The 19,379-nt window shown below is 43.1% G+C and overlaps 2 protein-coding genes across 3 annotated transcripts in view; both read right to left on the bottom strand.

The window, feature by feature from the left end:
- tmem201 (transmembrane protein 201) overlaps positions 1–2,779 on the bottom strand; it is a 43,001-nt gene extending 40,222 nt beyond the window's left edge. The window contains exon 1 of one of the 2 annotated variants that reach the window (XM_029719396.1): positions 2,540–2,779. In XM_029719396.1, the coding sequence (XP_029575256.1) occupies positions 2,540–2,649 (110 nt within the window). In that variant the 5' untranslated portion in view covers positions 2,650–2,779. The remainder of the gene's footprint in view (positions 1–2,539) is intronic. The other variant, XM_029719397.1, reaches the window with a different exon arrangement.
- Positions 2,780–11,184: 8,405 nt separating this feature from the next.
- LOC115165907 (properdin) lies at positions 11,185–19,178 on the bottom strand. Its single transcript, XM_029719391.1, has 10 exons — positions 19,043–19,178; positions 14,463–14,607; positions 14,163–14,344; positions 13,895–14,065; positions 13,575–13,769; positions 13,256–13,429; positions 12,752–12,940; positions 11,895–12,006; positions 11,534–11,660; positions 11,185–11,446 (listed from the first exon to the last, which is right to left on the bottom strand). The coding sequence occupies exons 1-9, from the start codon at positions 19,095–19,097 to the stop codon at positions 11,534–11,536; spliced, it is 1,350 nt and encodes a 449-aa protein (XP_029575251.1). The 5' UTR covers positions 19,098–19,178; the 3' UTR covers positions 11,185–11,446.
- Between the last annotated feature and the right edge of the window lie 201 nt (positions 19,179–19,379).

Below are 19,379 nucleotides of genomic sequence, written 5' to 3'. Positions count from 1 at the left end.
AAGACAATATTACATTTTAACAATGTTTTCGAATAGTAATTTTGTCAATTGTAGCGCTAATAAACCGGAAGCATTTGAGGCAAAAGATTTTCTGAACGTCATGCGCCGATGTAAAATATGAACTTTATCGAACGAAAAATTCATGTATTGTGTAACATGATGTCCTAGGAGTGTCATCTGATGAAGGTTGTCAAAGGTTAGTGCTGCATTTAGCTGTGTTTTGGGTATTTGTGATGCATGCTAGTTGCTTTGAAAATGGCTGTGTGATTATTTCTGGCTGGGTACTCTGCTGACATAATCTAATGTTTTGCTTTGTTGTAAAGCCTTTTTGAAATCGGACAACGTGGTTCGATTCAGGAGAGGTGTATCTATAAAACGGTGTAAAATAGTCATATGTTTGAGAAATTGAAGTTATAGCAGTTATGAGGTTTTGCATTTAGCGCGACGCGATTCCACTGGCTGTTGATTAGGGTGGGACGCAAGCGTCCCACTGGCCCAGACAGGTTAAACATGTTTAAACTAAAGAACAACTTGAGAGCGAGTTGTCAGAAACGCTGTCTGTTTCTCTAACAGACAGTTGGACTACTTGATCTACAGATCAGTAACGGCTCATTTCATTACAGCAGAGTGGGAGATAAAAAGTGTCCTTCAAACAATGTCCTTCAAACATGTCCCCTTGAGTGTAGTCACACCAGTGTAAACTTGGGGGAAGAGCTAAGGGAAATAGTTGCAGTGTGGAAGTTGGAGAGGGATAATGAAACGATTCCTGTGACCACTGACAACACTAGAAATATTGTAAATGCAGTTGCACTAGCTGGATTGGGGCCACAGATAAGATGCTTTGCTCACGTAATTAATCTAGCATCTCAAAAAGCAATGTCAGTGAATCCAATCTCTCGCCTCCTAGCAAAGATCAGGAAGGTGGTATCCTTCTTTCATAAAAGCACAACTGCTGAACATGTTTTCAAGATAAAACAGGAGATGCCAGAGCTGCCAAACCACAAACTAATCCAAGATGTCCCTACTAGATGGAATTCAAGCCATGACATGGTTGAGAGATACCTTGAGCAGAAAGTTGTGGTGCATTCTACACTGACTGATCAAGATGTGAGGAAGAAGGTCAAAGGTATTGTGACTTTGTCTGAAAATGACATAAGACTAGCAGAGGAAGTTATCAAAGTATGCAAACCTCTCAAAACAGTCATAACACTGATATGCACTGAGAACATTCCATCAGTTTTCATGGTCCTGCCTATGAAAACAATGATGGCATCTGATGAAGATGAACCCGCAGTAAGGGATGTCAAGACTGCCATCAGAGTTAACATGGAGCCTAGATATGCTGAACCTGATGTTCAAGACTTCTTACACAAGAGCACTGCTTTGGACCCCAGGTTCAAGTCCCTGCTGCACCAGGATGTTGCTGCTTGTCTGAGAGTCTACAATGAACTCACAGCAGAGATTGTGACCAATATACAACAGGTATTGTGTTTATTTGTTCATGTGACATTTATTTTATTAATTAGTGATTTAACAATTAATTATAAAGTAATAATTGTAATTGTCATAATAGTGTCTGATATATATTTCTAACAACAAATCATTTTTAAAGCCACTTCAGAGATAGCAATTTATCTAATTTAATTCTGCAAGGTCAAGCCACGATACCACAGGAACCAACCCCTCTCCAGATACGACAGACGACAGGGGTTCTCCTCCAGAAAAGAAGTCTACCATGGCTGAGCTTTTTGAGGATTGTTCATAACCCAGGAGGGAACCAAGGTCATAGAGGAGATGACCTCATACCGGGAAGTGACCCGTATTGCTCTGGATGCTGATCTATTTACATGGTAGAAGACCAAAGAGTTAACATACCCTCATGTTGCCATGTTAGCAAGGCGCTACCTGGCTGTCCCTAGCGAGAGGGTATTCTCCACAGCGGCTGACAATGTCACAGCAAGCCGATCTGTGCTCACTGCAGATAATGTGGATACATTAATCTTAAAGAAAAACTTGAAAATCTGATTATTATTCTTTTTTTCTTCTTCAAGTAACCAGTCTCAAGTGGTCCTATTTTGTTTAAGGCACTGCAATGTGACTTAATTTTGAAACCGTAACGTTACCGAACCGTGAGTTTTGTGAACCGTTTCACCACTAGTAGATACCAACTGATTGTATTATAGACTAATTAAATCAGACTAGGTTAATAAGGCTAGCGAACTACCAGGTGTGTTAAAATAAATGGAACGTGATACATTCGAGGCGGACATCCTGTAGCGTAATGTTACTACTAGTCAAAGGCGCGCGGGGGGGCCCACTCGCCACGGACAATGTTAGTTAGCTAGCAGCTATCTAGCTAGCTAGTTCATTACCAGTTGACTGGCGATTCGCAGGAATATTATTTGGTAATAGGATGTTATATTATTCGTTTTAGATGGCTGCAACTAATGTTAGTAGTGTATGATTACGTGTTAGTTGGCTCATTAGCTGCGTGGAATATGATAAGCAAACATGGCAGACTAGCTAGTTTACTGCATACCTTGTTGCAATTTTGTAAATCAGAGCTCCCCCAGCCATAAAGACCGTTGCTCCGGCTCCTCCGTACATGAATTGAGGATATTCCAAGATCAGCTGGTTGAACGCCTCCATTTATTCCCAGTGTTTGGCGGTTATCTAAAACAGAAGTGTATGTATGGCAGCTAGTGTTTATATTTCTAGACATGTATCGAGCATGCACGAGGCAAACTCTGAATTGACCTCTTTCAGAGAGGAAAGAGGCCCCGCCTCTTCTTCGTCTTCTTCTTTGGGATTGGCATCCAACGTTTAAGGTGCATAAACCGCCACCTACTGTACTGGAGTGTGAGGCCAGTCATTGCCTACCTACATTAAATTATCTTTATTAGTCCTGTTCCTCTAAGAACGTGGAATAGAGCTCTAGACACCACTTTCCTCCCCCCACTACACCACCCAACCCCCTCTAGCCTCTCTAACCCTTTCACACAATCTCTCCCTATCTACATCATATATTTTAAATCAAATTAAAGCAGGAAGAACCAGTGACTGTTCCGGGATTCTTCCGATGGCATTGAGGAGTACACCACATCAGTCACTGGCTTCATCAATAAGTGCATCAATGACGTCGTCCCCACAGTGACTGTACGTACATATCCCTACCAGAAGCCATGGATTACAGTCAACATCCACACTGAGCTAGAGGGTAGAGCTACCGCTTTCAAGGAGCGGGACTCTAACACGGATGTTTATAAGAAATCCCGCTATGCCCTCCAACGAACCGTCAAACAGGCAAAGCGTCAATACAGGACTAAGATTAAATCGCACTACACCAGCTCTGACACTCATCGGATGTGGCAGGGCTTGCAGACTACAAAGGGAAGCACAGCCGAGAGCTGCCCAGTGACACAAACCTACCAGACAAGCTAAATGACTTCAATGCTCGCTTTGAGGCAAGTAACACTGAAACATGCATGAGAGTATCAGCTGTCCCAGAAGACTGTGTGATCACACTCTCCTCAGCCGATGTAAGACCTTTAAACAGGTCAACATTCACAAGGCCACAGGGCCAGACGGATTACCAGGACGTGTACTCCGGGCATGCGCTGACCAACTGGCAAGTGTCTTCACTGACATTTTCAACCTCTCCCTGTCTGAGTCTGTAATACCAACATGTTTCAAGCAGACCACCATAGTCCCTGTGCCCAAGAACACTTAGGTAACCTGCCTAAATGACTACCGACCCGTAACACTCACGTCTGTAGCCATGAAGTGCTTTGAAAGGCTGGTCATGGCTCACATCAGCACCATTATCCCAGAAATCCTAGACCCACTCCAATTTGCCTACCGCCCCAACAGATCCACAGATGACGCAGTCTCTATTGCACTTCACGCTGCCCTTACCCACCTGGCCAAAAGGAACACCTACGTGAGAATGCTATTCATTGACTACAGCTCAGCGTTCAACACCATAGTGCCCTCAATGCTCATCACTAAACTAAGGACTAAACACCTCCCTCTGCAACTGGACTTCCTGCCCCAAGGGTAGGTAACAACACATCTGCCACACTGATCCTCAACACGTGGACCCCTCAGGGGTGCATGCTCAGTCCTCTCCTGTACTCCCTGTTCACTCATGACTGCATGGCCACTGTTACATTTTTATTTTAGTCATTTAGCAGACGCTCTTATCCAGAGCAACTTACAGTAGTGAATGCATACATTTCATACAATTTCATGCATTTTTTTTTCTGTGCTGGCCCCCCATGGGAATACAAACCCACAACCCTGGTGTTGCAAACACCATGCTCTACCAACTGAGCTACAGGGAAGGCTACGTTTCCCCCAGTCTCTGTGTTGTTGTGGGTTTGTGTGGGTATTTCAGGAAATGGCTTCCTGGAATCCTAAAGCAGCTGATTGGTCGGCCCCATCGCTGATTGGAGCTCTGACCCCTCCCTCTCGTCAGGGGAAACAGCTGTCTCTTCAATTACCAACTCCTTCTCCAGCTTGATAAAAGACAGTGTTCCTTCATCAGAAGATAACTTATTTTTATGTCCTGTGTTGGTTGTTGTGGAAGTTAGTGAAAGTTGTTTTCACTGGACCGCAGTGGAGAAGGTGAAAAGCTTCAAGTTCCCTCGGTGTAAACATCACTGACAATCTCAAATGGTCCACCCACACTGAAAGTGTGGTGAAGAAGGCGCAACAGCGCCTCTTCAATCTCAGGAGGCTGAAGAAATAAGGCTTGGCCCATAAGACCCTCACAAACTCTTACAGATTCTGTTGGGCTGTATCACCGCCTGGTACGGCAACTGCACCACCCGCAACCGCAGGGCTCTCCAGAGGGAGGTGCGGTCTGCCCAATGCATCACCGGGGGCACGCTGTCTATCCTACAGTACACCTACAGCCCCCGACGTCATAGGAATGCCAAAAAGATCATCAAGGACATCAACTACCCGAACCACAGCCTGTTCACCCCGCTATCATCCAGAAGGCGAGGTCAGTACAGGTGCATCAAAGCTGGGACTGAGAGACTGAAAAACAGCTTCTATCTCAAGGCCATCAGACTGTTCAGTAGCCATCACTAGTCGGCTACCAACAGGTTACTCAACCCTGCACCTTAGAAGCTGCTGCCCTATGTACATACAGTAGACATGGAATCACTGGTCACTTTAATAATGGAACACTAGTCACTATAATAATGTTTACATACTGTTTTACTCATTTCATATGTATATACTGTATTTTAGTCAATGCCACTCTGACATTGCGCGTCCTAATATTTCTATATTTTTTAATACCATTCTTTTACTTTTAGATTTGTGTGCATTGTTGTGAACTGTTAGATACTACTGTACTGTTGGAGCTAGCATTTCGCTACACACAAGCATTTTGCTACACCCGCAATAACATCTGCTAAATATGTGAATGTGACCAATACAATTTGATTTGATTTTGTCTTAGTTGTCTGTGTGACTTGTCTGTCCACCGGAACCCTCTGGTGTGCACTGAAGCCTCTCTGACGGGTTGAGGTGCCATGTTCAGAGGCAGCTGGCCGCTGGAGCCTCCCATGGAGTGGTCAACACAACGATGTGCTGGAGCTCAGGGTGGTTCGCCTAGCTCTTCAACAGTTCCAGCCCTACCATTTCCCCTGATCACAGCTATGCTAGACCGGGTCATCTTGATTGGCCACCAGCTGCTCTTGATAGCTCCATGCTGGCCGAGACCACCGTGGTTCAGCCTTCTGTTGTCTCTCTCCTCGGGCACTCCAAGGTAGCTGCCCATAAGCCCCGACCTACTCTTCAGGCTGGGGGGACACTGTGGCATCCGGACCCGCACCACCTCCAGCTTCGGGCTTGGCCTCTGAGCGACGTTAGTGGACCAGTCTAGGCTTTCAGGACAATGGGGTGAACACGTTGTGGTTTCTTCCACCAATGCATCTTATCAAATGTGGTGGGGAATATTCTGAGCCATATGTGCAAACGGTTTTACGGTTTTCACAGACACTGCTTGATGCGGGCCGAGTGGCATCCACATTGAGAGTTTATTTAGCCGCTATCTCAGCATGCCATGACGAAGGCCAAGAGGGACCCATGGCTGGCTACACATTGCTCGCCAAATTTATGAAGTGAGTTCAATGTCTGTGATCAGCAATGGCCCGCTCGGTGCCAAACTGGAACGTTGACGTGGTTCTGCCAGCGATTGCTAAGCTGCCCTCGAGCCCCTAGAGTTGATGACTTTGAAGCACCTATCCATGGCATTCCTGTTGGCTATTACCTCCACTAAGAGGGTGAATGCCTTTTCAGTGAGTACTGAATGTTTTTCAGAATGGGTCCAAATAACAGGAGTGTCACCCTCTGTCTTAACCGTTCATTCTTATTTGACAGGCGTGAACCGGCCCTTATATTTGTAGGTACTATCGAATCATTGTTGTCCCCCGCCAATGAGGTTGGAACGGCTGTGCTGGGAGTTGCCTCCACTTCCCGGAGTGACATAGCAACTAGGACTGGCCTGAGCTCAGTCCTACAGGACTTTGCTCTATGTCTGGCCCTTACCCAGTTCACTGATTAATCGGGTATTGTTATACCATATTGGAGTGATCCAATATAGTGCTACATAACAAAGGTTACGTATGTAACCACAGTTAAGTGTGCTATTGGATCACTCCAATCCTCTTTGTCAGTTATCTACGGTGCTTTCGAAAAGAACACGAGGTGGAAGTAGTGCCTGCTCGCGGAAAGATACCATATTGGAGTGATCCAATAGCTCACATAAGCATGGTTATATGCGTAACCTTTGTTGTCTTGGGGATGTGGTTTAATGTGGGTGTTTCTTTGCCATTCAATCACAACAAACAAGGCCAGTAGCAAATATTGCTTATAACTAACCCAAGCTAGACCAGAGCCTGAATTACTGACCTCTGCCTGCCCTTGACCTGTTGTTTTGCCTGCCCCCTGTTCTAGTAATAAACTTGTGTTACTTCGACACTGTCTGCATCAGGGTATTCCCTGAAACGTGATACAAGGAGGTGGGCTGAGCCAAGCACTAGCTATTGAGATCATATTGGTGCATTCTAGCATTTATTTGCATATTGATTTATTTTATATATTTTTGTTTATTTAACCTTTATTTAACTAGGCAAGTCAGTTAAGAATAAATTCTTATTTACAATGACGGCCTACCAAAAGGCAAAAGGACTCCTGCGGGGACAGGGTCTGGGTAAAAAGAAAAAAGTAGGACAAAACACTCATCACGACAAGAGAGACACAACACTACATAAAGAGAGACCTCTTCCCGTTAGGGAACGCCTACTCTGTGAAGCGTGCGTGTGCAACTCAATTCGCCCTCACATTCCTTGGAAACAATGCCATTTTTTTAAATCGTTGGTAAAGTCTACAAAACGCAGTCCACTCTGTTTGTTATAGATTTTAGTTTTGGAAACAGAAAACTGTATGGAGATCAAATATTTCATCGATGAGAAAATTAGCAGAATGTCGGCCAAAATCGATCTCGCTCCATCTTCTCCCACTGCCGGCCACTGGGCTTTGTCTCATCACCATACTTGGTATATTTGGTAGCGAGTGGAAACGCCAACCGGATGATTCACATTCATACATCCAGTAAAATACACTGCTCAAAAAAATAAAGGGAACACTAAAATAACACATCCTAGATCTGAATGAATGAAATAATCTTATTAAATACTTTTTTCTTTACATAGTTGAATGTGCTGACAACAAAATCACACAAAAATAATCAATGGAAATCCAATTTATCAACCCATGGAGGTCTGGATATGGAGTCACACTCAAAATTAAAGTGGAAAACCACACTACAGGCTGATCCAACTTTGATGTAATGTCCTTAAAACAAGTCAAAATGAGGCTCAGTAGTGTGTGTGGCCTCCACGTGCCTGTATGACCTCCCTACAACGCCTGGGCATGCTCCTGATGAGGTGGCGGATGGTCTCCTGAGGGATCTCCTCCCAGACCTGGACTAAAGCATCCGCCAACTCCTGGACAGTCTGTGGTGCAACGTGGCGTTGGTGGATGGAGCGAGACATGATGTCCCAGATGTGCTCAATTGGATTCAGGTCTGGGGAACGGGCGGGCCAGTCCATAGCATCAATGCCTTCCTCTTGCAGGAACTGCTGACACACTCCAGCCACATGAGGTCTAGCATTGTCTTGCATTAGGAGGAACCCAGGGCCAACCGCACCAGCATATGGTCTCACAAGGGGTCTGAGGATCTCATCTCGGTACCTAATGGCAGTCAGGCTACCTCTGGCGAGCACATGGAGGGCTGTGCGGCCCCCCAAAGAAATGCCACCCCACACCATGACTGACCCACCGCCAAACCGGTCATGCTGGAGGATGTTGCAGGCAGCAGAATGTTCTCCACGGCGGCACCAGACTCTGTCACGTCTGTCACATGTGCTCAGTGTGAACCTGCTTTCATCTGTGAAGAGCACAGGGCGCCAGTGGCGAATTTGCCAATCTTGGTGTTCTCTGGCAAATGCCAAACGTCCTGCACGGTGTTGGGCTGTAAGCACAACCCCCACCTGTGGACCTCGGGCCCTCATACCACCCTCATGGAGTTCCTGCTGCTGGGTTGTTGCCCTGCTACGGCCTCCTCCACATCTCCTGATGTACTGGCCTGTCTCCTGGGAGCGCCTCCATGCTCTGGACACTACGCTGACAGACACAGCAAACCTTCTTGCCACAGCTCGCATTGATGTGCCATCCTGGATGAGCTGCACTACCTGAGCCACTTGTGTGGGTTGTAGACTCCGTCTCATGCTACCACTAGAGTGAAAGCACCGCCAGCATTCAAAAGTGACCAAAACATCAGCCAGGAAGCATAGGAACTGAGAAGTGGTCTGTGGTTACCACCTGCAGAACCACTCCTTTATTGGGGGTGTCTTGCTAATTGCCTATAATTTCCACCTGTTGTCTATTCCATTTGCACAACAGCATGTGAAATGTATTGTCAATCAGTGTTGCTTCCTAAGTGGACAGTTTGATTTCACAGAAGTGTGATTGACTTGGAGTTACATTGTGTTGTTTAAGTGTTCCCTTTATTTTTTTGAGCAGTGTATATCTGGCTCATTGTTCTATCTACGCCAGTAGTGAGTACAGCGAGATAAGCAGTTAGCTTTGCAACGGAGATAACTAAGTTTGAAGTTGAGGACTTATCCCCACCTGATTGACTTGCCATCTCTCAAGATGCTGAGCTAATTCAGTTCTACAGTATGTGTAGGCTAAAGCCTGCGCTGACCATGTGTTTAGCCAAGCTGACAGCAGCTAGCTAGCATAGCTTGCTGATAACTGCAGCTGGCAATCCTATCTACTGTAGCTATTTCTCTGTCAAATCAATTTTGGCAAGATAGCAAAAGCCTGTGTCAGGAATGTGTTTTTTAAGACTCTTTCTACAACACCTTGCTATGAAAGTAGCTTGCAACTTAGCTTCAACGTTTCATTGCGTCATGTTGATGGCGGCAGGTAGCCTAGTGGTTACCTGCCGCCATTACCTGTTACCTGCTCGATCAAACCCTCAAGCTGACAAGGTAAAAATCTCTCGTTCTGCCCCTGAACAAGGAAGTTAACCCACTGTTCCTAGGCTGTCATTGTAAATAATAATTTGTTCTTAACTGACTTGCCTAGTTAAATAAATATGTTACAGTGGAAAAGGTATCAACTGTGAGTTGAATTCCCAGTCTTGAGTCAGCTCAGCTGTCCTACAACACAATATTATATAACTGGCTAGTCTTGTCTCGTCTCTCCATATGTGCGCTGTTAGATCTTTCCCGTGGGACAAAGCCCAGAACTACTAATCTCCCTACAACAGGTGAAGGCTACAACGTGGACATTGCAAAAACATACCCCAGCTTGTGTAGATACATTGACTAAAAATCGATGTGTGTTCGTGCTACAAAGACAAAACGTTACGCTGCAAGTATCATATTGGTGTGCTTATAAAGACAGTATGCCTACACTTAGTTTTATTTTCTAAGTTGTGTGTAGAGTACAACTTCACCTGTCTAACCACACACTAACATGCACAGCACTCTGGGTGAGGTTCTCTCTCCAAGTCTCCAGTGGGTGATTAAGTCCCTTCAATCTATAGTATGTCATGTATTACAGGTTATAGACAGGTGCGGTCAGGTGGCAGGATGGGTAGAGTACATGACACTTCATACTGGATGACAGTTTGCCTCAACCCATGGGTCCAGCAAGCAGAGTTCATTAACAACAGGCAGATGTGAGATGCAGGAGGATGGCACTCTTCTCATACCACTCTGTAGATTACTGCTTAATGACCAATTCAAAGCTTCCTCCAGGAGGATGCTTTGCACCAGTAAGTAGCCTACAGAGTAATATGAGAAGAGGGCAATTGCTGAACTTATGTAGATACTCTAAACTAAGTATTTTGATAACTTTCCAGTGTAACAGTTCCATGTAGAATAAACCATACTTCACATAATACTGTGGAAGCAGTGTTCTGCTAATAAAGAAGGTGCAAATATGATACTTTCCTGTATGGTGTCCCGTATAAAACAGGAGTTCCCAGACATATTTGAAGAATACACAGGATTTTTTTTTAAAACTACCAGAGGCGTACACTGCACTTTCAACACATTATCATCCACACTGCACCAATCCATTTCACTGCATTGCTCATCACACCAGTCTAGTTACAGTAAATATTGCATAATGTTACTGTAAGGGAGTGCGTAACTGGCGGCAGGGAGAGCAAAACTGGGTAATCAACGCAGCAGTTTTATTCATAAAAACCACCGGTAACCAGAACAACAAACAAATGGGTACAAAACCTGTCGCGCACCAGAGACAACGTGCACATGCACTTACCATAAATAATTCCGCACAAAGACATGGGGGGAACAGAGAGTTAAATACACATGTAATAAGAGAAATTGAGACCAGGTGTGTGATAAGACAAGACAAAACAAATGGAAAATGAAAAGTGGATTGATGATGGCTAGAAGACCGGCGACGCCGACCGCCGCCCAAACAAGGAGAGGAACCGACTTTGGCGGAAGTCGTGACAGTTACATTTTGGTTTGGAGTAGAAATATTCATATAATTGATCTAAAATGCCTAAAGTCAAACACAATTAAGTTCCAGTTCATAAAAAAATGTCTCAGACTAAAGTAATAAGCTGAAAGGAAGTGAACAATGTTTTTATTTCTTCAGGAAATTATACTATTATGAAAAGTGTAGTCATAATAAACTACTTTGTTACTGATGGTTCATGAAGGCTGCACAGACACATGACCAAAGGCAGTGAAATCACATTGCTAGAAATTGACAATGTGTTGACAATGTGTATTCCCCTCCAGACTTGTGGTTTGATGGTTGTTGAACATTGAGTTGTCTTAAGTCCTCCTCAAAGCAGTCAAAAGATTCGGAAAAAACTCTGAAATTTAGAGAAAGCATTAGAGCTGACCAAAGTCCATTTGAAATTGATATTGTAACTGTGAAAGCAGTGTTAATAAGATATTACCTATGTGTCACATGGAGGAACATTCATACAGGCCAGACTTTGTTTTGGGTCCTTCAACAGTGTACAGTTCGCAAATGGTGTCCCATCAAAGTATGCTTTAACCTTAATATGAAACCCTACTGTCTCACTGGCAAGGAAACAATAGCAAATAAAAATAGTTAGATTCACCTAATTTACACCTGACACAGCAAAACACAGCACAGTGCATAGATTTCACACTGCACCGGATAATCCTGAATGTGCCACAGAGACCAAGCCATGCATAAATCGTATATAGCCTATTTATTAAGAGGCATAAGAGCAGATACACACAAACTACTTGGTTAATCAGGGAATAGTATATATTATACAGTCTCCTTACCCATATTCGGACAGATCAGGTATGCATGTTCGTTCTCTGGTCCTTTTGGCTCCTTCTCCACAGGGGGGCTCACACTGACTCCACTCACTCCACTCATTCCACTTACCATCAACTAAACACAAGTGAAGCATTATGTGAGGAATATTACTTCTTAAGCTTTACATTTTCTTCCCAGTCTAAACAGTTCACACGTATATTATGAAAACATTTTGTGACGTTTTTGTTCATTTTGGTTTTCGGCAGCATTAGGCTATATTTTATCTGGCTGTTCGAGCACACAATATATTTTTTTTAGGCTTGTTGGAGTTTGGTAGCTGAAGTTTACGCCCCTTCATCTGTGATTGGTCAACAGTAGGGATTCTTCTATGAAGTGTTTGTCATTCAACAACAAATGACTAGTTTTCATACACATTTTCTCATTTGAGAAATACTGCCCCAAACATCTTAGTTAAATGTCCAATTGCGAGACTAAGACCTCCTCTGCAAAAACGTCAAAATTAATTACAGATTTATTGAGTTATCTAGGATTAATTCTGACTATTTTCAGGAAGTGTACTTGTTGCTACGGCGTCTCAAGTGGGACAAACAGTAATATTGCCACTTTTTTCTTGTTTTTCAAGCGAAGGTATTTTAAGGGAGTATGCGAACACAGACGATCACTTCGCCTAGCCGAGTTCAGCAAGGAGCAAACCAAACCTATGCATGTGGATGCCTTTAGCCTACTGCATATGAAATGCATAATTTGTATAATCCAATTATCACTGCAAAAACATACAACACTTGGGCTGAATAAAATGTAATGAAGGAAAGCAAACAACACGGCTTAATAAATGGAAGCTAAAACTTGTTTAACTCACAGTCACAAAACTTAATGTCATAGCAGGCCCTGTAGTCTGTAATCTTTCCTTCACACGTCTTCCCATCAAAACCTGCATGTTCACACCATCTTTGCCGTCTTTGCTGTCCACCAATTTTTCGACAACGAATTTTTCCTCTATTAGATTTACATTCTTCCCATTTCCCCCACTGCGACCACTGACCATCCACTGTTGGACAAAGAAATAACTATTAGACTCATGGGAAGTCTTTCAGTTGTTAGGAGGACTAGAAGGATACAATGTTTTCACTACAGAGTACCATATACAGTAATAGTATTACTGCAAAAGTGTATAATATTATTCTAATTACAGTGACGAAATAAACATCTAAACTGAACATCAGCTGTTGACAGCTATAATCCTTCTAAGAGAGGCAAAACTTTATCAAATGGCTATTCTGCTAAAAACAATATTTGCTCAAATGTAAATAATTTATGAAATGGGCAAAGGGAATGTGTTCTCCTCCGGCTGTCAGTAGTTTACCTGGGCAATGGTTTTTGGTATTGCAGATTTTTTGGTCTTTATTGGATCCAGAGCAGGGCAGACCTCCATGTTTAGGGGCTGGGTTGTCACACTGTCTGAGCATTTCATGAATCCCCACCCCACAGGTAACGGAGCAGGAGCTGGGGGGGCCCCACGGCCCCCAGTTACCATTCACTGTTGAGGATAAAGAGGGAGGTTTGTTTTACATACACTATGAGTACATGTCATTGCTACATTCTGTGTATGTAAACAAGCAAAGACTTTAGGGTAGCAGTCAGAACCTCAGAGGAAAATAGGATTGCTTTGCCATGCCACTTACCAGGACAGAAAGGAAGCTCATCACAGGTCCTAGTGTTGCTCCCTAACCCAGGGCATTCATCACCAGGGGGCACTGAGGACGGTGGTGGGTTGTTGCATGATCTGTTGCGCCGCTGTGTAGGTCTGGGTAAATTCTCTCCCCCACAAGTGCCTGAGCATGGCTGCCAGCCGTCCCAGTTAGACCAACCACCATGAGCTACAGTCAAAAGAAGAGAGCGGACTTACTCCAGTGAAAAGACATGCCAAACTTGTATCATATATGGTGACGGTTACTGCACATGAAGGAATAGTGTGTATTGTCTAAATCCTGATGGTCTTTACTTGGACAGATGCGATCAACCACGCAGGGTTCCTTCTCTTCACTTGGACCGTCACAGCTGCCTCCACATCTAGGTTGGGGTTCGGTGCATGTCCTCACTCTGTTTCTTACGCCCTTATTACAAGTCACTGAGCAGGGCTGCCACTGACCCCACTTACTCCATTGGCCTTGTTCTTAAAAATGTTAGGCAAGATCATCAAAAGAGGCCCAAAATACTTTGACTTCAGATATTTTTTAATTTATGTTCCCTGTCTGTTAGAGGGTATGTACCTGGACAACAGCTTGAATCAATGCAGACTTTGGTCTCTAACGCGAGTTTCTGAATCTCTCTATGGATAGTCGTCTGAGCACATTTTCCCTGTCCCTGGCATTCTCGTCGTCTCTGCGAAACTCCCTCCTTACAGGAGACAGAGCAGCGGCCCCAAGCAGTCCATTCAGACCATGAAGGTGGCCTACAGGTGTTAAAAAACACAACAAATCACATCCTGCACTGGGACATTGGGATGTTCAAATCTGAAACTCATTGACACCAACCTGGTCTCAGAGCATTTCGTATTATTCTGTACTCACCCACAAGACTTGCATTTTCCGTCTGCTCCAATGTATCCGTAGTGAGGGTTAAGACAACAGTCATCCATTGTCACTTCTCCCAGTAGCCAGAGATCGTCACAATTTCCAGAATCAAAGCTGCTGTAACAGTTCACCTCCTGTGAAACTGGAAACATATACAGTTGAAGTCGGAAGTTTACATACACCTCAGCCAAATACATTTAAACTCAGTTTTTCACAATTCCTGACATTTAATCCAAGTAAAAATGTCCCTGTCTTAGGTCAGTTAGGATCACCACTTTATTTTAACAATGTGAAATGTCAGAATAATAGTAGAGAATTATTTATTTCAGCTTTTATTTCTTTCATCACATTCCCAGTGGGTCAGAAGTTTACATACACTCAATTAGTATTTGGTAGCATTGCCTATAAATTGTTTAACTTGGGTCAAACATTTCAGGTAGATTTCAACAAGCTGCCCACAATAAGTTGGGTGAATTTTGGCCCATTCCTCCTGACAGAGCTGGTGTAACTGAGTCAGGTTTGTAGGCCTCCTTGCTCACACGCTCTTTCAGTTCTGCCCATAAATGTTCTATAGGATTGTGGTCAGGGCTTTGATGGCCACTCCAAATCCTTGACTTTGTTGTCCTTAAGCCATTTTGCCACAACTTTGGAAGTATGCTTGTTGATCATTGTCCATTTGGAATACCCATTTGCGACCAAGCTTTAACTTCCTGACTGATGTCTTGAGATGTTGCTTCAATATATCCACATAATTTTCCATCTTCATGATGCCATCTATTTTTTAAAGTGCACCAGTCCCTCCTGCAGCAAAGCACCCCCACAACATGATGCTGCCACCCCCTTGCTTCACGGTTGGGATTGTGTTCTTCGGCTTGCAAGCCTCCCCCATTTTCCTCCAAACACAACAATGGTCATTATGACCAAACAGTTCTATTTGTTTCATCAGACCAGAGGACATTTCTCCCAAAAAGTACGATCTTTGTCCCCATGTGCAGTTGCAAATCGTAATCTGGCTTTTTTATGGCCGTTTTGGAGCAGTGGCTTCTTCCTTGCTGAGCGGCCTTTCAGGTTATGTCGATATAGGACTCGTTTTACTGTGGATATAGATACTTTTGTACCTGTTTCCTCCAGCATCTTCACAAGGTCCTTTGCTGTTGTTCTGGGATTGATTTGCACTTTTGGCAACAAAGTACATTCATCTTTAGGAGACAGAACGCATCTCCTTCCTGAGCGGTATGACGGCTGCGTGGTCCCATGGTGTTTATACTTGCGTACTATTGTTTGTACAGATGAACATGGTACCTTCAGGCGTTTGGAAATTGCTCCCAAGGATGAACCAGACTTGTGGAGGCGTACAATTTATTTTCTGAGGTCTTGGCTGATTTCTTCAGATTTTCCCATGATGTCAAGCAAAGAGACACTGAGTTTGAAGGTAGGCCTTGAAATATATCCACAGGTACACCTCCAATTGACTCAAATTTTGTCAATTAGCCTATCAGAAGCTTCTAAAGCCATGACAACATTTTCTGTAATATTCCAAGCTGTTTAAAGGCACAGTCAACTTAGTGTGTGTAAACTTCTGACCCTCTGGAATTGTGATACAGTGAATTATAAGTGAAATAATCTGTCTGTAAACAATTGATGGAAAAATGACTTGTGTCGTGCACAAAGTAAATGTCCTAACCGACTTGCCAAAACTATAGTTTGTTAACAAGAAATTTGTGGAGTGGTTGAAAAACGAGTTTTAATGACTCCAATCTAAGTGTATATAAACTTCCAACTTCAACTGTAGATCATTCATAGATTCTAATCAATGCTTCAATCATTTTTCAAGTATTTCACCATATTCATTTTTTAATGAACCTTTATTTTATCAGGGAGTCATACTGACACCAAGGTCTCTTTTACAGATCAAATCAAACTTTATTTGCCACATGCGCTGAATTACAGAAAATACACACATCAAAATAAAAATACAAAATGCAAGCAGAGAGAACAACATGGTCATGAATAAGGTCAGTAATTTAAGAACATTTTGAAGATTGTTACACAAATAAGGTGTAAGAAAGATAAATCAGATTTTAGTTAACTCAGCGACCGAAGGAATTTCCAGAGTTAGCCATCCCTTAGACCAGGTAAGTTTAAAGTTTAGCAATGATGTTAGTTACAGTCAAGTTTTTGTAAAAGGGATTCATACATGAAAACATAGCGATGTATCAACCAACCTACGTGACATCAAAGAGGGCCAAGCAAATTTCAGGTAGAGAATGCAGGGATGAGTAACGAAACTGTCACCCGTAATAAAGCGCCCTTGATAAACTGCATCTAACGGCTTTAATAAAGTGGCAGCTGCATTTATACATATGATGTCGCCATAGTCTAGGACTGATAGGAATGTCAACTGAATAATCTGCCTTCTACTATTTTGCAAAAGGCATGAGCTATTTCTATAGAATACATATTTACTTTCAGTTTCTTAAGTAACTCATTATTATGCATTTTAAAAGACAGCTTTTCATCTATCCAGATGCCCAGATATTTGTAATCAGGGACACGATCAATAGGCACCATCCAAAGTACATATGTTTAAATTATTTGTATGAGCTCTAGACAACAACATAGACTTGGTTTTACCTGTATTCAATATTAATTTCAGGTCAATAAAGTTTATCTGTAAAACAGTGAAGGTAGACTGTAGTTCAGACCAGTGACGACCTGTCATTAAGGGCAGGTGGGGCAGAGCCCAACCTGTTTTGAGCCCCACCTGTTCAGCTAAAAAATAAATATATTTATTTATTTCTCCCTGTGTTGCATGTTATTTTGGCATTTAGACAGTGGCTTGCGAAAGTATTCACCCCATTTGGCATTTTTCCTATTTTGTTTCCTTACAACCTGGAATTAAAATTGATTTTTGGGGGGTTTGTATCTTTTGATTTACACAACCTGACTACCACTTTCAAGATGCAAAGGCCATTCCAAGACATGTAAATGTTTCCCCTTAAACCACTCGAATGTTGCTTTAGCAAAAGGCTCAAGGTCATTGGCCACAGATAAAATGAAGTTTTATCTACCGTAGCTTTGATTGGACTGATCATGTCAACATCATACTTTGAAAAACTTAGCTAGCAAGCTAGACAAGTAGTCATCATCATGAATCAAGTTGACAATATACTGGAAAATCTTTTTCAATCCTTGTCATATGAAGAGAAATTATAGATTAAACTATCGGTGCTCCTCGGCCATTGGACATAAACATTACACAACAAGTAGGAAATCACAAATTCAACAATGTGCGGTTTGGAAGGAATCATGTACAGTTAACCACATCATTTATAACTAGGGATGCTGCAGAGATAGTGCTATGACCTGGTCTTAAACCCAACTGATTTACATTTAGAATACATTTCAAAAGATAAGATCCTAGCTGAGAATTAATCAAGGATTCAAATATTTTAGCTAGGCAAGAAAGAAAAAAATTGGGCGATAATGATTTAGGTCACAAGGGTCACCACCTTTGTGAAGGGGTAGTACATGTGTAACAGTATAGCTTCCGTCGCTCTCCTTGCCCCAACCTGGGCTTGAACCAGGGACCCTCTGCACACATCAACAACTGACACCCACGAAGCATCGTTACCCATCGCGCCACAAAAGCCGTGGCCCTTGCAGCACAAGGGGAACAACTACTTAAGGTCGCAGAGCGAGTGACGTCACCGATTGAAACGCTATTAGCGCGCACCACCGCTAACTAGCTAGCCATTTCACATCAGTTACACTCACCCCCCTTTTGACCTCCTCTTTCCGCAGCAACCAATGATCCGGGTCACGGCACCAATGTAACAGTATTGCTTCCGTCCCTCTCCTCACCCCCAACATGGGCTTGAACCAGGGACCCTCTGCACACATCAACAACTGACACCCACGAAGCATCGATACCCATCGCGCCACAAAAGCCGCGGCCCTTGCAGCGCAAGGGGAACAACTACTTAAGGTCGCAGAGCGAGTGACGTCACCAATTGAAACGCTATTAGCGCGCACCACCGCTAACTAGCTAGCCATTTCACATCGGTTACACATGGGCCGGATTCCAAACCTTGGGGATAGTACCAGATATAATCGTCAGATTAAAAATATGGGTTAATGATTCATCAATCAGGGTGGCCGAGAACTGCAGTAAAAATGGATCAAGCACATCAGCCTAAGTGGATTCTTTTTTTACATCAATCTTAAGCAAGGCATCTAGCACATCACAGGTAGTAAGTTGTTGAAATGAAAACAGAGATTCACTAGAAGTTGACGAGTTAACCGTCATGTTGGCTAGAGGCTGGCAGAAGGAAGAGCAGTCGATTGACTGACCAGGGTCAATTAAACCACCGTTTCTCTCAAACAAAAAATGCCTGCCAAGATAAAATGATTAAAAGCATCACTTATGCCATTCTTCTCAGTTATGATGCCAGAGTCAGAATTGAAAAGTAACGTGGTGTCTAGCATTATAGTGAAGTGTTGTGTTCACAAATCAATATTTTTAAATATCACATTTATTCTAGTGTTACTTAAACAACAATAGTAAAGGCACTGACCTGATTCCTTTACTGTCATCAGCAACACTAATGAAGTCCACAACAACTGCACCATTTCTCTGTCTTTGTCTATGCCTAGTACTTCTTACTGTAAGCTCTCTTTCCACTCTCTCTAGCAGGCTTATCTGGTTAATGTTTCACTTTATTGGAAAAAAACTGGAAAGACGTGCATCCCATTCCCGTAAGGTTAATAAACTCCCCAGTAAGCACGGACCAACACCAGTGTCTTTTGGACGTCTTTTTTTTGGTCCAGACCTATTTTTTTTCTGGTCTGGACCGGCCTTGATTTCAACGTCCATGGATGTAGATTTTTGGTCCGGTCTGGACGGGCCTTCAT

Source organism: Salmo trutta, chromosome 28 (assembly GCF_901001165.1).
Source record: "Salmo trutta chromosome 28, fSalTru1.1, whole genome shotgun sequence".
NCBI classification, from domain to species: domain Eukaryota; kingdom Metazoa; phylum Chordata; class Actinopteri; order Salmoniformes; family Salmonidae; genus Salmo; species Salmo trutta.
This window is presented reverse-complemented; position numbering and strand designations above follow the sequence as displayed.

Excerpts from the sequence above, each read along its gene's own strand:
- LOC115165907 (XM_029719391.1), bottom strand. The coding sequence starts at position 19,097 with ATGGTGCAGTTGTTGTGGACTTCATTAGTGTTGCTGATGACAGTAAAG. Across the intron at positions 13,430-13,574 it reads TGAGCTTCCTTTCTGTCCTG|TGAATGGTAACTGGGGGCCG; the intron begins GTAAGTGGCATG and ends TATCCTCAACAG. Across the intron at positions 12,941-13,255 it reads TACCAAAAACCATTGCCCAG|TGGATGGTCAGTGGTCGCAG; the intron begins GTAAACTACTGA and ends TTTGTCCAACAG.